Source organism: Danio aesculapii, chromosome 14 (genome assembly GCF_903798145.1).
Source record: "Danio aesculapii chromosome 14, fDanAes4.1, whole genome shotgun sequence".
NCBI lineage: Eukaryota > Metazoa > Chordata > Actinopteri > Cypriniformes > Danionidae > Danio > Danio aesculapii.
The window spans coordinates 27,972,752-27,996,410 of record NC_079448.1 but is presented as its reverse complement, the minus strand read 5'-3'; the positions used below and the strand labels follow the sequence as shown (position 1 = coordinate 27,996,410).

At 33.6% G+C, this 23,659-nt stretch overlaps 1 protein-coding gene across 1 annotated transcript in view; it reads right to left on the bottom strand.

Annotated features, from left to right (window-relative positions):
* slc36a1 (solute carrier family 36 member 1) overlaps positions 1–23,581 on the bottom strand; it is an 89,159-nt gene extending 65,578 nt beyond the window's left edge. The window contains exons 1-11 of the mRNA XM_056472376.1: positions 23,440–23,581; positions 18,263–18,372; positions 17,263–17,371; positions 17,095–17,185; positions 13,599–13,687; positions 11,585–11,674; positions 10,495–10,579; positions 9,384–9,602; positions 4,566–4,664; positions 4,315–4,481; positions 1,904–2,073 (exon numbers count right to left, since the gene is read on the bottom strand). Coding sequence (XP_056328351.1) covers positions 1,904–2,073; positions 4,315–4,481; positions 4,566–4,664; positions 9,384–9,602; positions 10,495–10,579; positions 11,585–11,674; positions 13,599–13,687; positions 17,095–17,185; positions 17,263–17,371; positions 18,263–18,290 — 1,147 coding nt within the window. The 5' untranslated portion in view covers positions 18,291–18,372; positions 23,440–23,581. The remainder of the gene's footprint in view (positions 1–1,903; positions 2,074–4,314; positions 4,482–4,565; positions 4,665–9,383; positions 9,603–10,494; positions 10,580–11,584; positions 11,675–13,598; positions 13,688–17,094; positions 17,186–17,262; positions 17,372–18,262; positions 18,373–23,439) is intronic.
* Positions 23,582–23,659: the final 78 nt, after the last annotated feature.

Sequence of the window (23,659 nt, the reverse complement as noted above, 5' to 3'; positions counted from 1 at the left end):
CGTACAATAGCTGCATTCCCTTACTTTGCATTAAAGCCATGCACCGTCACCCTTCCTTTGCAACCTTTGAATCAGTCAATTCACATAACTGTATGTGACTGTGCACTTCTTAATGATAAAGAGAGGCTTTTCCCCAAGCGACTACTTAGCATGCGATTTGAAGAGGAGCAAAAGTAAACAGACAAATACATGGCATGGCCAAATCAGACATGGCATGTTTTAGCATAAACACAGCTAATTGTGTCCTAAATTTGCATAAACAGTTAGGAAAGTAATCAAACGCTTGTCATTATAGATCTGTAGGTGTTAAAGTGGCACCTCTGTTACTCAATGTTTATAAAAAGAAAATTAATAAAAATGAGAGATTCATTCCCTGCTCTTAATTAAATAACTATAGTAATTTTAATCTGAATCAGTGTAGACCTATATTTAAATTATAAAGTAACGAAAAAGTGAATGAAACTTGATAATTGGATTCAATATCTCTATATTAGGCTATTGGTTTTAATAGGCTAAACTAATCTATTCCATACTCGTCGACAATGGGAAATAAATATAAGGCATAACACCCTTCACCCCCCCCCCCCCCATATTTTTTTTGTTTTTTGTTTTGGAGAGAGAGAGAGAGAGAGAGTGGGCACAGTTAGTGGTATAGCCAGAGAGGCAGTTGCAGATTAGGAAGGAAAGTGGAGACTAAACAGTTGCGTTTTTAGTCGTTTCTTGAAGACAGCAAGTGACTCTGCTGTTCTGATGTAGTTGGGGAGTTCATTCCACCAACTGGGCAGATTGAATGTGAGAGTTCGGGAAAGTGATTTCTTCCCTCTTTGGGATGGAACAACGAGGCGACGTTCATTCACAGAACGCAAGTTTAGCCTAATAAAATTAATAGCTATATTAAAAAAATTAAATCAAGTTTAAATCAAATCTCATTAACCTTTTCTTTACTGTATAATTGAAATATTCTGATTAAAGAGCAGCGAATGAATCTCTCATTTAGACTTTTTTTGATTACATTAAAAAAAGGCGTCACTTAAAAATGAACAGATCTATAATGAAAGCATCTGACTGCTTGTTATGCTCATTGAAGACAAAATTTGGTTGTGTTGAAAAGAAAATCCACTAAGATTGACTTGTTTACATATTATTATTATTATTATTATTATTATTATTATTATTATTATATGTCTGTTCAAACACGTATCCAAAATCCAGAGTGTCCACTTGCACTCCATTTCAAATCACGTGCACAGAATCCGTTTGGGAAACAGTGTCTATTTATCAGTATGGAGCGCGTCTGACAGTCATGCACCGCTAAATGAACTGACTGTTTTGAGGATTGCATAAAACAATGTAATGGGAAGAAAGGGAATCCCACCGTTTTTATGTTTATTTCAAAGTGTTTTCATGCCTAAATAAAATTAAAGCACAGAACAGATTCACATTTAAGAGCAAGGGGCGTCCTCTGGTGGTTCGGCAATATGGGTTGTGTATAGGGAGGATCGGCTCTTTAATGTTTATTGCCACCCTTCATAGAACGAATAAAAATATGGGAGAAATATGGGAAAATACCTTTACGGGATGATAGCAGGATATAACTGTAAAATATGGGAGAATCCCAGGAAAACAGGAGGGTTGACATGTATGCATTTCACAAATTTCTGCTTATTCTATCATTTGTAATTTCCTTTTTTTTCTTTAACACCCTATCATTGACTTTTTCAACTCTGTTTTTGTACAACGAAACAGCTCTGAAAGAACAGATTTAGGAATTTTTGGTTATTATAGGATTATTTAGGGGTATCCCTTATTTTCACATCCCAATGTGGACACAAGTATGCAAATAGAGTACACTGTGAATTTGATTGTGTGTGTGGAAAAAAGCTTTAGTTTTGTTTCGACTCACATGTGAGGCCTACGAGAGCCACGCGGATGCTGAGGTCTACAATCAATGCCCATCTGGGACCACATCGCGCCACCGCCGGCGGGATCAAGATTTCTGCTGACACGTAAAACTGCAGCGCGTAGGTGATGTAGATACCAAAAGAGTAAAGCAGCTTCACGATCTGATATAACCTGCAGAACAGACAGACATCGCATACCTTTCTTATTTCTCCAGCTTTTGATGTCAAATTCATAAAGGTAGAGAAAATGAGAAGCATAAAAGGGAGAGATTACAAATGAAAGTATCATAGAGGTATCACTGATATCTGTAATAATCACGAATACTCTTGAAAGAGCGTTTTGGTCTCTGTAGTGACACATCAATCACTGCACTGCCGTTAACAGCAGCAGAAGACTGACACCTTTGTGATTGTGCATGGAGCCCACAGCTTCTCATTCCACATCACTGGTCCCCCTGCTGACAAACTCTAATGGCTGGATTTGGGCCTGTTCCCACTTTCAAACTAGTTTGTCGGTCAGCTTTTTTGTTGTTGTCAGGGCACACTGACTCATTCAAACTGCTTCTTCTATACAGTATATGGCTGATACCAACAAACCCTACATCTTTAAACTTTCTAAAATATCTGCAATTCTGTGTATAGAGCTAGCAAGGACATTAAAGTAGAATTAGAGTTTAGGCAAACAAACAAACAAATATTTCACTCATATAACTTTTTCTTTTTTAAGTTTTAAATATTTTCCAATGTAATGTTTACATTATATTCTGGTGATCAGCTTTATTACTCCAAACTTCAGGTTCAAATAATCATTTAGAAATAGTTGTAATCTCCAGATAAGTGCTTTATAATGCTTTTTAAAATAGAACAGTTTTGTAACAATATAAACATATTTACTGTCACTTTTGATCATTTAATGTGTCCTTGCTAAATATTACTTCTTACAAAAATGGAAAAAAATATCTTGAACAAAACATTATTATTCCTCTCTCTCTTTTTCTTTCTTTCTCTCTTTCTTTTTTCTTCTTTCCTTCTGTCTTTTACTTTATGGTGGGTTTTAGGTATATATAAGCTATTCTCAGGATGCGAATTAAACATTTATGATCAGAGTGGTCCAAATTTTCAGCAATATATGCGCTTGCGTAATACTTCAGTGAGTCAAATGTATGTATTTAACTAAATTACATCTAATTTATTAAAAAGCATATTTAAAATTTTCAGTGTTTGTGGGATATTTAGTGTATTCTGACCTAGAGTATCCTCTGATTAGCCATTTCAGAGGTTACTGTAGATCAACTACATGTCTAATTTGACTTGACTTGTAGGCTACACGTAGAAACAAACTATTTTACAAAAAAATTTGTCTTGTCAACACTTACTGTACGATGTTCATCGGTGCTCTAGACTTGCAGTGACCTGACCCTTGTTTGCATAGGCTGATTAGTGCGATTATGCATTCACATATAAAACGTTATAGGTGTACTTAAATGTGTTTATATCATCTACTAATTTAATTATTAATGTTATTATTTAAGGGTGGTGCTGTGGCGCAGTGGGTAACGCTGTCACCTCACAGCAAGAAGGTCAATGGTTCAAGCCTTCGCTGGTTCAGTTGGCATTTCTGTGTGTAGTGTGCATGTCGCATGTTTCCTCCGGTCGCTCTGATTTGCCCCACAGTCCAAAGACATGCGGTACAAGTGAACTAGGGAAGCTAAACTGTCCGTAGTGTATGTGTGTGAATGAGTGTATGGGTATTTTCCAGTGATGGGTTGCGGCTGGAAGGGCATCCGCTGTGTAAAACATTTGCTAGATAAGCTGATGGTTAATTCCGCTGTGGCGACCCCTGATTAATAAAGGGACTAAACCGAAAAGAAAATGAATGAATGAATGAATATTATTATTTAAGATACAGATCCTCACTATTTAGAGGATTAACCCCTCATATATGTTGTTTTGACGTCCTTCAGAGGAAATCAAGCGTTAATTAGGGGGGACTGACTGGTGAGTTTATGCATTCATAATGGTTTGAACCGTTAAACCGGTGTACTCAAATGTATTTTTATTATCTATTATTTTGATTACTGACTTATATTTTGTTCCTCCAGATTTTTAATAATGATAACAAGTTTTACTCTGTTTTACTCTGCTCTGATTATATTTGGCCTTGTCAAAACATTTGTCTTGTCTTTCATGTTCCTAGATGGTGCGTAACACGAGACAAAACATATATTTTTACTTCATTAAAGTGATAGTTTACCCCAAAATACAATTCTCTCATCATTTACTCAACCACTTGAGTGTTTTTTTGTGGTGAACTTTCTCTTTGACTTGCACAGATTAAATGTTCATCTCAAAAGCAGCAATCTGAGTTATCAAAGATTTGATTTGATGGCTAACTTTAAGATCCAATGCTCACCAGCAGAGCGGTAGGTTTAATGTGATGCTGCCCCGAATTTCTTCTCCAAAGCCAATATAGCCGATGGTTCCCAGAGAGATATAGAGAAATGTGACGATGCCCATGCCAAGATACAGGACCTTGGTGAAGTTTCTGGGATTCTGCATCTTATTCTCAAGTGGCAGCACCTGTAGATGATGAAAAATGAGTATGAAACCCTTTTTTCAACATTTCTGAAGTGACACACATATCAGAGCAAGGGAACAACTTACAACTCCAATTCCCTCAAAGGCGAATATTGCGGTTCCAAAGAAAAGCGGATAGTCAGCTCCTCTTCCTGCCAGCGGGAGGTTGATGGGGTTTGGGATATTCTGACAATGCAAAGCAAAAGGAGAAAAATAACGTCTGACAGTCTGAGACACTGAATATTTCAAAAAATGTTTACATGAATATATAGTGGACTGAAACAGTCAGATCATCAAAATGCTTCTATTTTGCTATAAACACACACACAGCTATATATACACAGGCATACATATAATTCTGTTGTGCAGTATGATTTTTTTTGTCTTTGTAGTTTTGCTGACTAATGTTTTAGTGAAAGCCATGATACATTTCTTTTTTAGGGTTTTAAATAGCAAGGTTAAGTTTAAAGCTAGGTTTAGGGTTCATACTTGATTATTATCTATAGCTTATGTAATAATTAACGATTATTATTTCATAATTAATTGATTAGCACATATTAGGCACATGTGAAACAGGACTGTAAAATAAAGTGCTTCCATAATTTTGGTAAAATTGAGGAGAGGAGACCGGGGACGAAAGTAACATGGTACGAAGGTTATTATTATAACTTTTACTTTACCAGGAAAGATACACTGAGATTAAAAATCTATTTTACAGTTAACATGAATCAAATATTGACAAACAAACTATTGAAAACATCTATAAACCCGTGTTTTAGTTTCTATATAATTTATTCTCTTTTTAAAAGTATTTTGTGAAATCAAACTGTTTTTAAACTGCAACTTTGTTTGTAGATTATTCCATGCTAAATGTGCTGCGTATTTACTGTAACAAATCAATTTTCTCAAAGCCCTGACATCATTTGCTTTCCAGGCCATCTTTCCAGGCTATAACATTCTGCATGCAAGCCTTGATGGAGCTGCCAAATATCATGTGGTTTCAGGACCATGTCCCATGGTTAGGTCCGAATTTCAGCTTTTAAGTGCAGAAAGTAAATTGCTGTAAATTATTAAGTTGTGTTACTCTTTTCATGTGTCACTCTAATTATCAATTTACAGGTTATTTAGTGCAATAACACATCTTTAAGTTTTTCAGTTTAAAAGTAAATCAGGTTTAAATGGCAAGAGTTCCTGTAAAGACAAAAGCAACACTTATTTGTGCCCCACTGCTAATATTTAGACCTTACTTTGTGCTTCCACATTAGAGTTTACAGTGTTTGGATTCAAGTGTTTTATAAAATTAACTTATATTGCCAATAATAATAAAAAATATTCAATAATTGTAGAAAATGTTAACATTTTGCATCATTGGATTGCTTTGAAGAAACTGAAATTTTAAAAAGTAGTTTAGTATTTTTTGCAAAAATAAAGAACAAAATAGATTTGCAGTTAGCATTGACAAGGTCACAGTCAGTTATAAATTTAAAATAAACAAGATTAAGCCAGTAAATCTAGCTAATATTGTTGTGTTACTTTTGACCCACCCATGTGTTACTTTTGTCCCTGCTGATGGGGTCAAAAGTAACAATGTGCAACCTTTGTTTAAAGTGAAGTTACATTGGAGTTGTTCTACATTGATACAAAACAACACCTGGTTTTTATAGACCACACTCATAAGTTAGTGACCACAGCAAAAACATATTTCTGATAAAAGCATTATCTTTTAAAATTAGGTTATGAAAATTGCTACCTTCGTCACCGCTCTCCCCTAACTATCATATTTATAAATATACAATAATATAATTATAAGTTACTAAGTTTTATTTGATCATTTTAATATATTTTATTTTGGTTTTAACTTTTTTGTTCATCTAGACTAACTATTAAAATAATATTGGGTCATCGAACATGGAATTTCAGCATGCACTGGGGTAGTTTGCTGCCAAGCTGAGCTGAGCCGGAAGGCAAAGCTCTCGATTTACTGGTCAATCTAAGTTCCTACTCTCACCTCTGGTCATGCACTTTGGGTCATGATTGAAAAGACAAGATCTCGGATACAAGCGGCCGAAATGAGTTTCCTTCGCAGGGTGGCAGGGTGCATTCTTAGACAGGGTGAGGAGCTCTGTCACCCGGGAGGAGCTCGAAGTAGAGCCGCTGCTCCACCACATCGAGAGTAGTCAGCTGAGATGGCTCGGACATCTGTTTCGGATGCCCGCTGGACGCCTACCTAGGGAGGTGTTCCAGGGAAGTCCCACCGAGAGGAGGCCTCGGGAAAGACCCAGAACACGATGAAGGGACTATGTTTCTCGACTGGCCTGGGAATACCTCAGGATCCCCCCCGGAGGAGCTGGAGGAAGCGTCTGGGGAGAGGGAAGTCTAGAGTTCTGCTGCCCCCGCGACCCGGCCCCGGAAAAGTGGATGAAAACGAGATGAGACTATTAAAATACCTTACTTGGAAATTAGCTGAAATAAAACAAGTTTACTTATTACTGTACTTCTTACAATTAATTACATTTTCAAGTTATTTGTTTTTATTAATTTGTTTTTACTAATATAACAGCCTTTACTTATAACACAAATCTTAAAGCATTCGTCGTTACTGATCAGATTTTAATATCTGTTTCTGCTTATTTAATACATAGTTGCTATAAAAAAACTTACACAAAAATGTTAAACTGTAATATAGATTTACATAATAAGTACTGCACAGTTAAATAATAAGTATTGAATATTTCCTATTAACATTACATTGATCCTATTATCCCATTGTAACTTTTAGAATAATTAGACAAATCTTAGGAAAGGCTCCGACTATTGACACACTACACTGTATAAACATTTTTGGTGCACAAATGCTGTGCAACTGAAATCCTAAAAGACTGAATTTACAGTAAACTCATAATGTGATGTGTGCTGGTTCAAGAAGCACTGAGAGGAAAGATTATGTGTTCCTTTGACAGCCCTGAAAGCGCACTTGAAACCCTTGACTCTTCACAAAAAATGTTTTGCGAACAGTAAACCAATTTGCAATCTTCAGCCAACTTCCTCTTGCTGTTTCCAGCATGACAAATCTTCTTTCCTGACTGAAAAATTGTTACCCACTCACTGGTTTCTCAGCAGCAGCCTGGCTGATTACAGATGGAGGGTCTGATTTAAAGCATTTAAAGCTGTTCAATAGGAAATGGGCTCTATAAAACAACCCTAAAACCTGTCATCGGCGCTTGACTCTTCATCCATAACATCTGAGGCTCAATCAGCAGCCGAAAGGAAAAAGCTTGGTCCTGACGATTGCTTGGGACTGAGTATCTAGTTGTATCATTTTAAACCTAACAAACCATTTTAAAATGGTTTCCTGGAAAAGTGTTATAATAAATAAAAAGCAGTTGGTTTAATGGTCTGTTATGTAATGGATATTCAATGATACATAGTGTGGCTTAAGCAGTGATAACAAGATAATCATTTTATTGGTCACAGCCAGAAACTGTGCCGCAAATTTTTTGGAATTATCAGTTCTTAAAAAATTATAATGCTGTGTCTCCAAATTCATAGATAACAAATTATTGGCCAACTTTCATATAGAATACCAACATGATATTTTTGAACTTTTTATCTGTAACAAAAGAGTAGAGAAGGAAGCTTATGATATTAATCTTGTGAAAACAGCACAGCAAAAATACATTTCTGATAAAGCATTATCTTTAAAAAAATATTTTTTTTTTTATGAAAAATGCTACTTTCATCCCTGCTCGCCCCCAACTATCATATTTCTAATTATACAATAATATAATTATAAGTTACTCAGTTTTATTTTATCTTTTAAATAGATTTTATTTTGGTAATGACATTTGTTTATCTAGACCAGGGGTCACCAAACTTGTTCCTGGAGGGCCAGTGTCCTGCAGATTTTAGCTCCAACTCTAATCAAACACACCTGAACAAGCTAATCAAGGTCTTAAGGTGCGGTCACACTTGACTTTTCTTCCCATAGATTTCCATTCATACGCACGCGAATGCGTCAGACCGGAAACGCGGGGTCAATGCGTTAAGTTTCGCAGGTTGCTGTGGTGCAAAGTTCAAGCTTGGTGAACTCTGACCTGCGAAATCGCATCCCTTGACTGCATGAGACCAATCGAGGATCAAAACAGGACCTCTCTGGGCAAAAATGTAAAACATGGAGCAATGGCTTGCTTTTTAAAATGTCTAATAAGCTTGTTTAATCCCGCCCCTTTTCGCAGCGCCGCACGACAGAATTTCGCACACACAAAGCCCGGTGTGACCGTAGCTTTACTAGGTATATTTGAAACACCCAGGCAGCTGTGTTGAGGCAAGTTGGAGCTAAACCCTGCAGGGACACCGGCCTTCCTGGACCGAGATTGGTGACCCCTGATCTAGACAAACTATTAAAATACCTTTCTTGAAAATTAGCTGAAACAAAATAATTTTTCTTTGGTAAACTTTTGTAGCTGAAATCTTTCCGTTAATTACATATGTCAAGTAATTTTTTTTACTTGAGATATAACAGAATTTACTTGAAGCAGTCATTACTGATCAGATTTTGCTTATTTAAAATAGGTTTATATTTAATATAAGTTTATGTAAAATTATATTTTATGTAGATGCACAACCATACAAAAAAATCTTTAAAAAAATTATATTTCAAATTTAATAAAGTATTTCACATTTTTTTTATATCATTTAGCAAAATCATTTCATATGACAATGCATAATCACAGAAAAGCGAAATATTTAAATACCATACAGTCCTATTGTGCAAATTTTGTTTCCAAAAAATTGCTATAAATTATGCATTGTATGAATGTACTGAATAGAAAATTGGGCTTTTAGGCTACTACACTTTCAACATAATGCGTGTACTGTACTCTGAGTGTGTGTTCTGTATCTTACCGTCAAACAGTAGTAGTATATGAGGACCAGGCTGGCACACATGCAAAGGTTTGCTGCAAACGACAAAGGAGCCAAATACTTGAGGTTGCGGATGAAAACCAACAAGATGATGAAGGGCAGGAAGAAGACCATGTAGAGTCGAGAGTCATAGCTGGGCACTGGCACTGCGGTCTCATTGTTGTGACAGTTCCCGGTGGTCGCATTAGCAGTCTCAACCACCTACAACATGCAAAAAATTGACTGTAACTTATATCAAAGTACCAATGTATATTGTATTTTGAGATAATTTTAAAATATGGACTCAAATAAAAGAAAGTTAAACATCTTTTGGTAAGGAAAGCAGCCTTGGGTGACTGTTTAAGTGAACTGAAAGTCAATGCCGCCCTCTTGTGGTGACAAAAGAAATTTACTCACATTATTGCGTTTATATTTTTGATAATTTAGAGATTTCATCCATTAAGACAGCGTTTCCCAACCCTGTTCCTGGAGGCACACCAACAGTACATATTTTGGATGTCTCCGTTATCTAACCCATTAACTTCAGGTTTTGGAGTCTCTTCTGATGTTATGATAAGATGATTCAGGTGTGTTTGATTAGGGAGAGGTTGAAAATGTGGACTGTTGGTGTGCCTTCAGGAACAGGGTTGGGAAACACTGCATTAAGAGAACATTTGATGCTTTAAGAGTACAAGAATATATATTCACTGTGAATTTAATCAGCAACCTTAGCATCTACATAACTGTTTTACTTGGTTTTCATTTTATAAATTAAGATGTGAACAGAAACTACTCTTCTTATGTGTAAATCCACGAGTGGATGACTTTTATTACAGTATGCTGAAGTACTTCCAACTGAAATGGGATATTGAGTAGGGTGCAAGGCTTAATTTTTGCACAAAGTTCCCTCTTGATATAGGTGCAAAAGAGAAGGATTACTACTCCAAATGTGGAAGCAAACGGTCAGACTTTGATTGAAGATTACCAAAATAAACTTTTTTCTTTCAGAAGATTAACTTCCGCAGATTAATTGTTAACCTAAAGAATAATAATGTGTGCTAGCAAAAAACACATTGTAAATTTAGATTTTACTTGAACTTTAGATGTCTCTCACCTGTTTGACATTGTCACTGAGGAACACAAAGTACACACAGCAGAAGCCCAATTGAGTAATGTTGAGGAACAAATTCACCACATGTCTGAAAAACAAAACACAAAAAAGGGAAACTGTTTATTATGTTCAGGTATACATCAACTATTTTCTGTTCTTTCATAACATGAATGCTGAAAGTCAGTTAGACAAACTATCATGTGTATATATAATACACCTTAAACATTAAACCAGGGGGGTGTACACATGAACTAAATTAACATTATTATTTATATTTACTGTTGAAAGTGACAGCAAAGTCATTTACAACTTTAAAAAAATATATGTTTATATATTATTTTTTACACAGTTTCTATTGAAGCAATCCTGAAAATATATAGCGCTCATTTGTCAAATCAGCATATTAGACTGGCATCTAAAAGATCATGTGACACTGAAAACTGGATAAATGGCATATTTCTGTTATAACAGCACTAAATTACATTACTTAAACACATAAACAGTTATCTAAAAGGGATAGTGCACGAAAAAAATGAAATTTATGTCATTATTTACTTACATTTTTCAACACAAAAGATGATATTTTGAAAAATGCTGGAATCTTTAACTATTGACTTCCATAGTACTTGTGTTTCCTTCCATGGATGCAAGTAGTTATGGTTTCCAGCATCTTTCAAAATATCGTATTTTGCATTCAACTAAAAAAAAACTAAAATCTCAGTGTGAGAGAGAGTAAATAATGACTCTAAATAGTAAATATAAGTAAATATTTTTGATATTATTGATTGATATAACTATCCCTTTGAGGCATTTTTCAAAAACTCTAAACAACCCCAGACTTTTTGCTTACACTATTGTCTATTATGAAAGCATCTTAGAAAAAGCAGTTAAACACTTATTGAACATTTTACACCTGACATCATAAAATGGAAACTGAAACTGCTATCATGTGCATGATCTGAAAGCCTGACGTAGCACAAAGATCATGTGCTGAAAGCCGTGACAAGCGAACAAAGACTATGTTAAGAAGCACACAAGTGAGTCAACTTTAACACACTACTGAAATTAAAAACTGCCTTGTAAGCACTGTTACCTTCCCCATATAGAGTGTCTGCTTAGCCACGACACGTTCTCCATCCCATACTCCACAGCATCACCATAGGAAACAAATGGCTTGCCCAACCTAAGAGCAGATAATGCAAATCAGTTAATAAAATTAAACAAATTTGAGACAAAAATAAAGATCACATATAATATTATGTTTAATAATATTGCTTAATAAATAAATAAATAAACAAATAAATACAAACACATGCTCAAACACATACATTATTAATCAGCACTAATTTTCACTGACTAAACAAAAGCTAAATTTCAATGACATCTAATTAATAGAAAAACTGGTCACTGCTGGGCTTATAAATTAATATAAAAACAATACAATTTTAAAATAACATGCTAAAATAATAACATATTACAATGGTTTTAGCTTGAAGACCCTTTTGCATTACTTTAATAGCCACTAACAACAATGGCTTATTTACATGGCTGCAAATTGCTCTCTCTCTCTCATATTTGATAGTAGTTTTACATGATAGTAGTTTTATATACTTTACATTTAGCTTTTATGTTGTCTAAGTTTTAAGACCCAGGGCCCTATCACACACCTGGGCCCCGTTTCAGAAAGGAGGTTAAGTGAAAACTCAGAGTATGTTAACCCTGAAATGAGAGAAACTCTGGGTTTTCCATTTCAAAATGGCAGGTTTGTCAAACTCGAGAAGCAGGGTAAATTCAAGCCTGTTTCTGAAAGAGAGGTAACTTTTAATCTGAGTTAGTTACCATGGTAAATTACTCTGTGAACCTAACCTGGTCAGGACCAGGTTTTATTCTCAAAGCTCTGAGTTTCTGTCGGTCTCCTCCCCTTTTTTAAAGATGAAGTGGTATTTCTCACCTTAGCCTTGCATTTCCATCCACTTATTTTTATGCGCATTTTGGAGATGCTTATAAAAACATGTGGATAGAAACGCCAAGATGCACATAACTTTTGAAAATAGACTGAGTAGGATAAACTTTTTATTCGATAAGAAAAAATGATGCGCATGAATTACAATGGAAATACATTTACTGAACAAATTCCAGTATGCGCATTAAAAAAAATCATGTGATTTTGTTGTATGAGATCATGTAATGATAAAAAATGTGTGTGAATGGACACACTTTAAAGTTTCAGATCTCGACAACTCCCCCTTTTTGATAAGAGCTGATGACAGAAAATGATTGCTATGAAGAGATACGTTGCTGGATGGGAGTATGACTGTAGTGCTAAATTTAGATTGATCAATTAACTTGTAGTGCATGTTTATGGAATGTAGGAGGAAACCGGAGAACCCGGGGGAAACCCACGCGAGCACAGGAAGAACATGCTAACTTTGCACAGAAACGGACTAGAACCGGTGACGTTCTTGCTGCAAGGCAACAGTGTTAATCACTGGGCCACTGTGCGGCCCTATGAAGGAAAAGGTGGAGGAGTAGGGGTGGAAGGGGGGGTTCTTCAAATCGAAGATTACTGTAGTGAGAAACCCTGGCTCTTTATAGTGTGTTAGGAATCGTCTGATTAGTGGATCATACATAGTTAATGCAGAAACAGCCATGTTCAATCATAATCACGTGATCCTCTTGAAATTAGTTTATAAATAAAAACTTTAATTCACTTAAAAAAGGGAGGAGACTGACAAACTCAGAGTTTAGAGAATAAAACCTGCTCTTGACCAGGTTAGGTTCACAGAGTAAGTTAATTGACTCTGAATAAAAGTTACCTCTCTTTCAGAAACGGAAAACCCAGAGTTTCTTCACTTAATCTCTGAAACGGGGCCCATGACTTGGTAAGTAAATTAATAAATAAATACATATGTTTTTAAAATCCGTTTAAGTCTCAATAAACTAGGAAGTTTGAAACTCTAAATAAAATATATTTGTTATACCTTAATTTTTTTTTTTGTAATTTTTATTTGTATTATAATATTTGTAAAACAATAACTATACTGTAACTTAACTCATATGATAACAGACAAAAAGTAAAAAAAAGATAAACATGCTTTTCTTCTTACTTTGCGCTTAGATGATGTGCACATTTGACAAGAAGGTTCATGCAATGCACAGCCACAATCCCCATGATCAGAAGACTTAACGGCCCAACCTGCAGAATGAGCAAAGACAAAGAGCATTGAACCACTGAACAACCAAGCATGTACAATCAAACACAACACTGACTACTGTTATAATATCATACAGAGCACGAATGTCAGAAACAGCCTGAGGTTTAAGGCCTAAATTGACAATGGTACTTGAGATCCGACCTATTCCTCGTACAGAGATATAGTGTAATAGCCAATACAATTTGCATAATATCTGTTAGTTTGAAAGATGTTGGTGGTTTTGGCTTCATGGTGCAGCAACACCATTATACACTACTGTTAACATTTTTGGGACTGGTAATATATAAATTGTGCTCCCAAATGTGCATTTGTTTTTGTAAAAAAAAAAACTTGAAAAATGGCAATGTTTACACATCTGCTTTGTACGAATGCATTTTGAAATGCTATATATTCTGTTAACTATAGATTATCTATGATGATTTTGTCCTTGAAATATTTTTATTATTTGTTTGTGCATGCATTTGATTACTGTTGGTTTTGTTTACTCTGAGTGTTTACTTTATTTGCATCTTTATGGATATAATTCTATATTTTATCACCCCTTGATTGTCTTGTAAAGGGTATTAATAGGTATTGTGCCTGGGCCTGGAAATGTAAGTTTGTGTGGTTTATGATGAGTTGAACTAAAATGTGCTGAAGTTAAAGCTTGTTTGCTTTGTTTTTCTGCTTTATTAATATATTGATTTGGTTGATTGAACACTTGATTTTGGTTCACTTGAGTAAATCATACATTTATTGAAACTTTTATCAAATTTTATCAAATTAACTGAGTAACTGTAGTGGGGTTTTCTATTCCTGGCACCCAACCCATTTTATGAGCCAAATACCACTACAAGTGTACTTCAGAGGACAAAAGTGAGATGACAGAATAACAGAGTTTATCTTATGATTATTGTTGCTGATCATTATTTAATATTAATGTGGAGCAGAAAAGAAGGTAGAATTAAATAAGCTTATGCTTATTCCTAGTTTTTTGAAAATACAAATACTTATTTTATGCTTAATATTTTTAGTAAATAATTAATTTAGGATTATTTGATGAATATAAACTATATAATATATACTATACTATATAATATAAAGAACAATCTTTCTTTTTGATATTTGATATAGAATTTTAAAAACAATTTAAAAACGTCTAAAACCTTTGACCATTTTAATGTACACTTTACTTAATGTACCATTCATTTATTTACATGAGGCTAAAATATTTAATTTATGGACCCAAAACACTATACGAGGAAGTGAAAACATAAACTTTATGTCCAGAACTGCTCTGACAGTAACTTCCTTGCTACTTTATTGTTTTATAGTCATATTGTGTACATACGAAAATCAAGTCTACATTAAAACCTACCTAAAATAAACATTTGGTGAAAAAATTGTGACACAGAATTTTATTTTTGAATATTTAAGCATGCAAAAATGGATGTCAGAGCATTTAAAACGATTTAAAATGATTGTTCCAGTAAAAAAGTCAAATGATAAAAGGGAATTTGGATCAAATAAAATGCAAACTATTAAATGCGGAATTAAACAGGGCAGTGTATCTGATGATCTGACATGACTCTGATTGTTTATTGTCAAGACAAAAAGGTCAGAACAATATTAAAGTCAGGCAGTGAAGCAGAAAGTATCCTTCAGGGACTTGTCCACACGTCTGTGAAACTCTTGTCAGATTGTGTTTTGTTGTTTGTGTGTCCTCAACTGATGCTGAGAGAGGTTTTAGGGGTCTTCAGAGGCTGAAAACATTACTCAGCGGCACAATGACACAAACACACTTTACTGCTGAAGCTGCGTCATACATGCAAAGAGAAGTCAAAGAAAATGATGCTCAGCAGTTTGCTGCTTACAAAGAAAAAAACTAAAAAAATCTTTCAAATCCTAGAGAGTGATAGGGTTCAGGGTTACTTGTTAGGGATACAAACATATGATAACCTTTAGTTTTTAACTTGGTAAACAAGAATCAGGTTTCATTTTACAAGATTTGGGACTTCTTCCTTCATTTTTTAGATGAGAATAGGCTGACCATTACCAAACAATTCAAAAATTAAAGTCAAGGATAGTTGACTGTGTTAATACAGTACGTGCACTGTGTTTGTTATGATTTATTTTAATATATTTTTAACTTTCATTGGATTGTATACGTGTTGTACTGTCATCTTTTTTTTTAGTTAAGTGCACCCTTTTATAATTTTTTTAGATGTTTATCTTTCTTTTTTTGTTATTTTATTTATTTTATTTTTTTATTAATATTTTGTTACTATTATTATGATTTGTTTTTGCAAGTGTGTATCTTTTTATGGCTCTGTCGGAATAGGGTGGGTGTTCTTTGATTGTTATTTGGTTACGAATACAGTGTGTATGTATCATATTTTTTTTAAACAATAAAAGTATTTTAAAAAGGAATAAGGTTTTAAAAGGCTGTTGAAAAAGATGTGCTACTGCTTTTCCAAGCATTCAGAATTATGCACGTGAAAAATAAAAGACGAAAGATTCATTGCAAAACTGTTGGGAAGTTTGGGATCAGGTTATTTCTTTCTTTATTTGTTTTTGTTTGGAAGAATTTTATATTTGTTTTGTATTTTGTATTGTTTATTCAACATGGAAGGACATATTAAATTCATCAAAAGTGACACTTTTAATGGCTGCTGATTCAGCTTTGCCATTATAAAAAAAATTCTAATTATTAATTAAATATGTTCAAAATATATCTAAATTAATTACTGCATTTAGTATAAATCGTTTGGCAGGCTTCAAAAGAACAAAACATTTCAGAAACATTAAACTTTGTATGGGAACCGCAATATTATTTATTATCTTGTGATAAAGAAAAAAAGCATAATTCTATTAATTAAAATTTTTTATTTTTCTTGAACTTTTTAACAAAGACTAAGCTCTTTTTATTGACCAATGTTATTTTAGCTAACCAGCATTTTAGCAACATTGGGTACCTATTTTTGCTTGTATTAATAGTTTGAGTCAGCTTTGAATATCTATTTACCATGGTTTTACATCATTTTACATTGGTTTTACTTTACTTTTGTTTATTTTAGTTCTAAGTTAAAGTTTTTTTAGCTACTTGTATTTTAATTTACATTTTGTTCAAATGTAATAAAGTAGCAAACAAATATTCAAACTGTTCTCTAAACAGCAGGCTAAACACACATTAACATTACCATAATACTTAGTAGAAACAAGAGAGAATTGAAAACGAAAGGCTGACATGATGTTTGACATAAGAAAATCATGATCATCTGAAGCTCAGAGAGACACTTGTGACTCTAGCTAGCAATTACAGAAGATAACCAGGGTTCAAGACCGGAGGAGTTAAAAATAAAAAAAGACAACACCAGGCATTAATTTCAAATTCAATTTTCCATCTTACCAGGAGTCCTGCGTTCCTGACAGCCAGAGGCAAACCGAGCAGCCCAGTGCCAATATTCCCTTTCAGTAAATGAATGATGGTCTGTAAAACACTGAAAAATCCCCCCAAAAATCAAAACAGGTATTTAGGAACAGAAAAGTTTTAATAGGTGATGATCACATTGCTTACGAGGATCCAGTTCTGCCCCCGATTCGTTCATATTCTGTTTGTCGTGAACCAGGCGAATGGATGGGCTCGTCTTCAGTCGGACTCTCGTCTCTTCTAGAGAAGTCTGGGCCTACAACCAACACACATATATGCTTTCACATCACTATATACACAATAACTAAATAAGTAAATATACAGATTCAGATTTCTATGATTACTATCTTCACATTGTTTTGCTTAAGATTAAACAAGAGTTCATCTATTTTATTTTAACTCTAAAGTTTGGAATTGGCAATACTTTATGAATTTGTTCAAAGACTTTACAATACACAAAAATTATTATTAATAATAAAATTTTGTGAAATTGTTGACAATTTTGTGAAATATTTTCAAAATTAAACTGTTTTTGTATTAACACTTATTTGACTGTGTTTTTTTTATTCTTGTTATGTTCAAATTACATTTTCTGTGACTTCAGTCTTCAATGCATTAAACACACAACTTCTTAACACATTCTATGAAGCCCAAATTTAGAAGGTATTACAGTAAAATATTTAATGTATTAAAATGCAGGCATAATGCCTGATAAACAATGTTATAATCTGGTATATTATCTCATAAATAGTCATAATTTTTTAAAAGATAATAACATTTTGTATGATTACCCGTCATGTGATATTTTAGTGCAGCATTTAGAATAAGTATGTCGTTATATATATATATATATATATATAAATATATATATATTTTTTTTTAAACATATATTATATCTGTTGCACTGAATTACAATAGAAAAATATTTGACCAATTATTTTTTGTAATTTTATTCACACACACACACACAAATATATTTGAAATGTTATCTATGTAGATAAAAATCACTTTTGTAAATTGGGATCGTCTCATCTTTGGCCCTCATACATTTACAATGCTGCTTTTCACCAAGTAATCCAACAACAACAAAAAACCAACAACAACCGGTGCAAAGGAAATTCCAATAATGCAAAGGAAATTGGTTTACCATCCTGATAGTTGATATCAGAGGCCATGCTTGCTTTGGCGGGGTGTAATTTTCCACTGATAGCTTCACTGATCAAAAGCTTCCCTGCGGAGGCGCTGCATCTACGGGCACTGTGATCGCAGACAAATGAATAGAGTAAATAGCCCACCCGGAACACACGCATGACGCACAATCTGCCCTTTCTGCGTCATTATATTCTTCATCATCTCTGGAGGCTACAAACAAGATGAGGATTTCAAACATGCAAAATGGCTGTGCGGTCAGCATCGGTTTTGTTTGACACTTTAATATAGCCAAAGAATTTCACACAGAAGCTCAAAATGTAGTTCATCATTCTTTGCCATTGCCCTTATTATCATCACACTAGTAGAGAAGAATAAAGTTATGTAAACGCAAGTTTTATAGAAGCATTTACAGGGTTCAATGCTAAGGATTTTTTTTCTACTGGCCTGATTGGGCCAGCGTATACCTATTTCTTAGCCACATATCTTAAATAATGTGTAAAAAAGTGTTAATGAATGTAAAATTAGCAAAATTCAAAGCGTTATACAAACAATAAGGTGCAGTATGGAAAATTTGGAGATATTTTATTGCAGTTCTAAATTATTTAACAAAAGGTGGCTGACTTGCCAAACTGACAGCAAACTGCAAAACATCACTTCATTGTTTTAGTTGTGTTGTACCCACGTAAATGTCCGCTACAAGGAATTAGAAACAGACGTTTTCTTTTAACCTCATAATTTGATGTTGCCGACATGTTTCCATCTTTTCATTGTACTGATTGTTACCAGGTTATGGGAAATCCAATCAGATAAGAGAAACTGAAAAGTAGTATGGTGTTTCCGACATCACAGAGATGGCGGCATTTAAAGTCTTAAAAGCACAAACTGTTTCTCGATTCTAAGACTATTTGCACTTAATTGACAAATAGTCGCAGGCAAATGAAACTTAAATGACAAGGCAGTATTGGGCTGATCAGACCAGTAACGATCCTGTCTACTGTCCCAAGCATCTCTTATGCTGGCCCCGGGCCATCGGGCAGTCCTTATTGTTTGAAAGTTTGAAATCAGTAATATCTATTTATTTTTTAAAGCCTATTCTAATCAATAAGGTTGCATTTACTTGATCAAAAATACAGTAAAATAGTGAAATATTAATACAATTAAAAAAATTATTCTAAGTAGTTATTCCGGGTTCATACACATTTTTGCTACTAAAATTCCAGGAATTTTTCATGACTTTTTCAAAACTTTCAGGTAAATATTCATGACCTAATGTTTCATGTAATGTCTGCATACACGTTAGTTTTTTTTTTTTTTATCTGTAAAGTATCATGCGAGGTTTGTGAAAATATTTTAGAAATGTTGTTTTGTGTTTTCATAAAACTTAAAAGAATAGTACAAACTAGTATTTTAGCCCTGTAGTTAAAGATGGTTTCTGGACACCACACTCAAAAACATAGCTTGAATTACGACGAATGCAAGTGAAAGAGAGCTGAAGCTAAACATGCGAGTTACTTTTTTACCCCACACAGAGAAGAGATGAACCGCGCAATTGTATTTTTAAATTTACCCAATATTATCACCTCAAACATTTTCAAGTAGATTTTTGTTAAACAAATTCATTTCCAAGACTTTTCCAAAATATTTTGGGTTGGTTTGTTTCTCCAAAAGTTTTCCAGGCCTGGAAAATGCCTTGTCAAAATTCCATGACTTTTCCAGGTTTTCCAGGACCATATGAACACTGGATATTTATTCCTGTGATTTAAAACTGAACTTTCTGCATCATTATTCTTCAGAAATCAATCAAATAAGATAATCTGCAGCTCAAAAAACATGTATTATTGATATCAGTGTAGAAGTGGAAACTGTGAAACAGTATTTAAAAGTACTATTAAAATGTATTTGCTTTTATTCGCCAAGGGCACAACAAGTTGTTCAAGAAAGCAAAAAATTGAAAGTAAAGTTACATTAATAACAATAACAATATGTAATTCGTTCAAAAATAAACGCTGTTATTTACAACTTTCTGTCTATGAACAAATCCCCCAAAAAAACAGTAAAATACAGCAGGACAAAAACTGTTTTATTCATAACTGTAAGAATCATTATTAACGACTGAGTACCATCAATAATTAATAAATCATCATTTAACTAAACAGCAAATCAGCATATTATAATGGAATATCTTAATGTTAAACATAATACATATAACAAGAAAATAATTACTTCAAATATCATTAATATTTCACACTTTTTACTAGGGCTGCACAATATATCGTTTCAGCATCAATATCGCAATGTGTGTGTCCACAATAGTCACATCGCAGGATATGCAATGTTGATTTGGGATTATAGCACACAACTGAGAATACATTGCAAAGTATAACCATAGCAGTCTGAAAGGTTACCATATGCATGCGTTTTAAAGGCATTTTAAGAGAACTTAAAACATTCAGGCACAAAATAATATGTAACATTAAGAAAGAACAATTTTACTGAATCATTAATTTAATGAAGACTATATACAGTGTTAATTTCCATTTCATTATTCAATCTCTGTATCTGAACACTGTGACTCTCCGGAAAACCATAAAGAACTGTTTATTTTACCTTTGTTCTTTGCTCTGTTGTAATTATTTCTGCCTGCAATTTGTGTATTTTATTTTATTTTTATATACATGATTCGCACCTTTAAAATTTAGAATTAGAATTTATCAAAATTTAGGATTTCTTGAGCTATTCAAGCTATTTGGTGCAATTAATATTGCAATAAAAAACCGCAGAGAAACAAAATATTGCCATACCAGATTTTTCTAATATCGTGCAGCCCTAATATTTACTTTATATTTGATCCAAAAACATAGCATTGGTGAGCAGAATAGGCTTCTTTTAAAACATTCCAACCCTTTGACGGGTAGAATATATTCATTCTGACACTCATGTGTGTTTTGTATGGACATTAATATTCACAGCAGTGTCAAAAATATGTCACAACTGTTTGGAACCATTCCAAAACACATGGGTGTAAACAACTGAGGCGATTCTGCGAATTCATTCAGGCGCTGTTAATTACAAGCACGTTATTAAAACACAAATGACAGGCTGTCTCAACTTTTAATGAATATTAAACTGCGAATCACACAGTTTAAATATTACCTGACTGAAGCTTTCAGTATTTTGGGTTATTAAATGAAGCCTAATTATGAACAACCATACTGCCATATGATATGTCTCTATTCAGTGCCATCATATCTAAAATCAATGTTTGACTTTGGAGTGGTCAGTGTCTTGCCTTGAACATTTTCCCATTGATTTTCTCGATGTCTTGGAATGTAAAAGTCGAATCAATATGAAAACAGATCAATGGGAAAACAAAAGCCTTTCGTGATGATGCAGTTTGCTTGATATTGATGTAGATTTAATAGACATGTCACATAATGAAGATGTTCTACATATAAAGTCTCAAGTCAATATGCTAAATCCAATGCAAACATAGTTAAAGCCACAGTTTGTGGAGCTCTGATAGGGCATTCCATGTCAGAACAGCCAAATTTCAGAGGTTTTCCCTGCCTAAAGTTTTTGATTTATCTAATGATTATTTAACTAATGAGGTCATGTAATGAAAATCAAAGTATTAAATTTTATGACAATTTATTTATGGAGTAATACACTGGTTTGCTTGTTTTTACTTTATTTTTTTTCATGTTATTGGACAGCTCTTTATACTTTTATTTCAAATTATATGGCAAAAAAAAGGAAGATGATGATTAAGTTTTTGTAATTTTAACCCATCTTCCACAAAACAGTGGATTTTTCAGTAAATAAACATGATTAATATTATGTGTTTGTCTTTCGTTACAATTATTTAGTTTTTTCCTTCATCACAAATAAATAAATAAACATACAAACTTGAAACTCATCCTCAGCTTGAGTTGACAGCATTCAAACCTAAATACATCTAATTTAATGCTTCTGTGATGTCCACAATGTCTTTGATGCAGTTACTTAAATAGTTTAAGACTGAAGAAATCTTCTGTCATCCACATATTTGCAAAACTTTAGCAAGTACTGAGACAATTTAAAATAAAGTCCCATTCATTAACATAAATTACTGTATTAGAACAATTATCAAATTAGCCTACATTTTTTTGTAAAAATTTACTATGTATATGTTAGCTTGTTTTAGAAGTAGCTTATTTATAACAAATACAACTTATGATTGTAAAAATATAGGCTCTAAAATTAAGAAACATTGTGGTAATACTTAAACCACTGTCAGCTTAAGCTAACAAATGTTAACAAAGTAAATCTTATAGTAAAGTAATGCAAGCAAAATACACTTAACAATTTCCTATAGAATCTACAGTAACTTATTAGTAGCAGTTCCCCAGTAATTTACATTGAGGTAAAGTTGGTTTTATATTCGCACATTCATACTTTCTCCTTAATAATATCATGTCATAAAAGTATTATTTGCAAATTCTAAATAGTGAAATTGTTTTAGCAGCCAATGAAAATCAAAGTACTACAATGTTCACAGTCAATTAAATAGTGCTAATGTTCTTTTGAAGTCATACTTATGCAATTTTAGTCCAAATATTCAAAGTACCATGGTAAACAATACAGAGATATGTCACTGAACGAATGTGCGAATATAAAACCAACTTTACCTCACTGTATTTTACTGTAAAATAATAAAAGCAAAAATACTGTATTTACATTTACAGCACCATTTAACCTACTGTATATATGTATGCATACAGAATGATATATATATATATCTTTACTGTAAAATGTACAGCAATTTTCACAAACTTTAAAATACAGTAACATACTGCATAACTGCCCTACAGTAAAATACAGTTCATATTACAGTTAAATACTACTGTGTAATTTACACAACTTGTTAACAATGTAGTCAGATTTGTTTTATTCTAGAAGAGCCATCCAATATTGAGGTGTATTTTTATTTAGCACCTCGTCTGGATAAACACAATAATCTCTGGCCATAAAGCGTAATGTTTGTCATAAATAACCGGTAGCTAATAAGTTCAATATCAGCACTCAGTGATGTCACAACACCTCGCAGGCTCAGCAGGCTTTCCACAGTAAAAACCATGTAGCTCAGTATTAGCACGCATCATATTGTACATGAAATGACAGAATCAGACTTACCGCAAGCGCCGCTGAATGACATAAACCAACTATATAAACCTAATAAAGTCCATATTTCAACCCGGACATGCTATGACAGAAAAGAGAAAAGATGAGCCGACACGCTGAACGACTCCTCCTGTGTGACTGTTGTTCTGATTCTGCGTCCTTGTTCTGCTGTCACATGACACAAGTCAGCTGATTTCACTTCAGCGCTGTCCCTCACGGATTACGTTTCCGT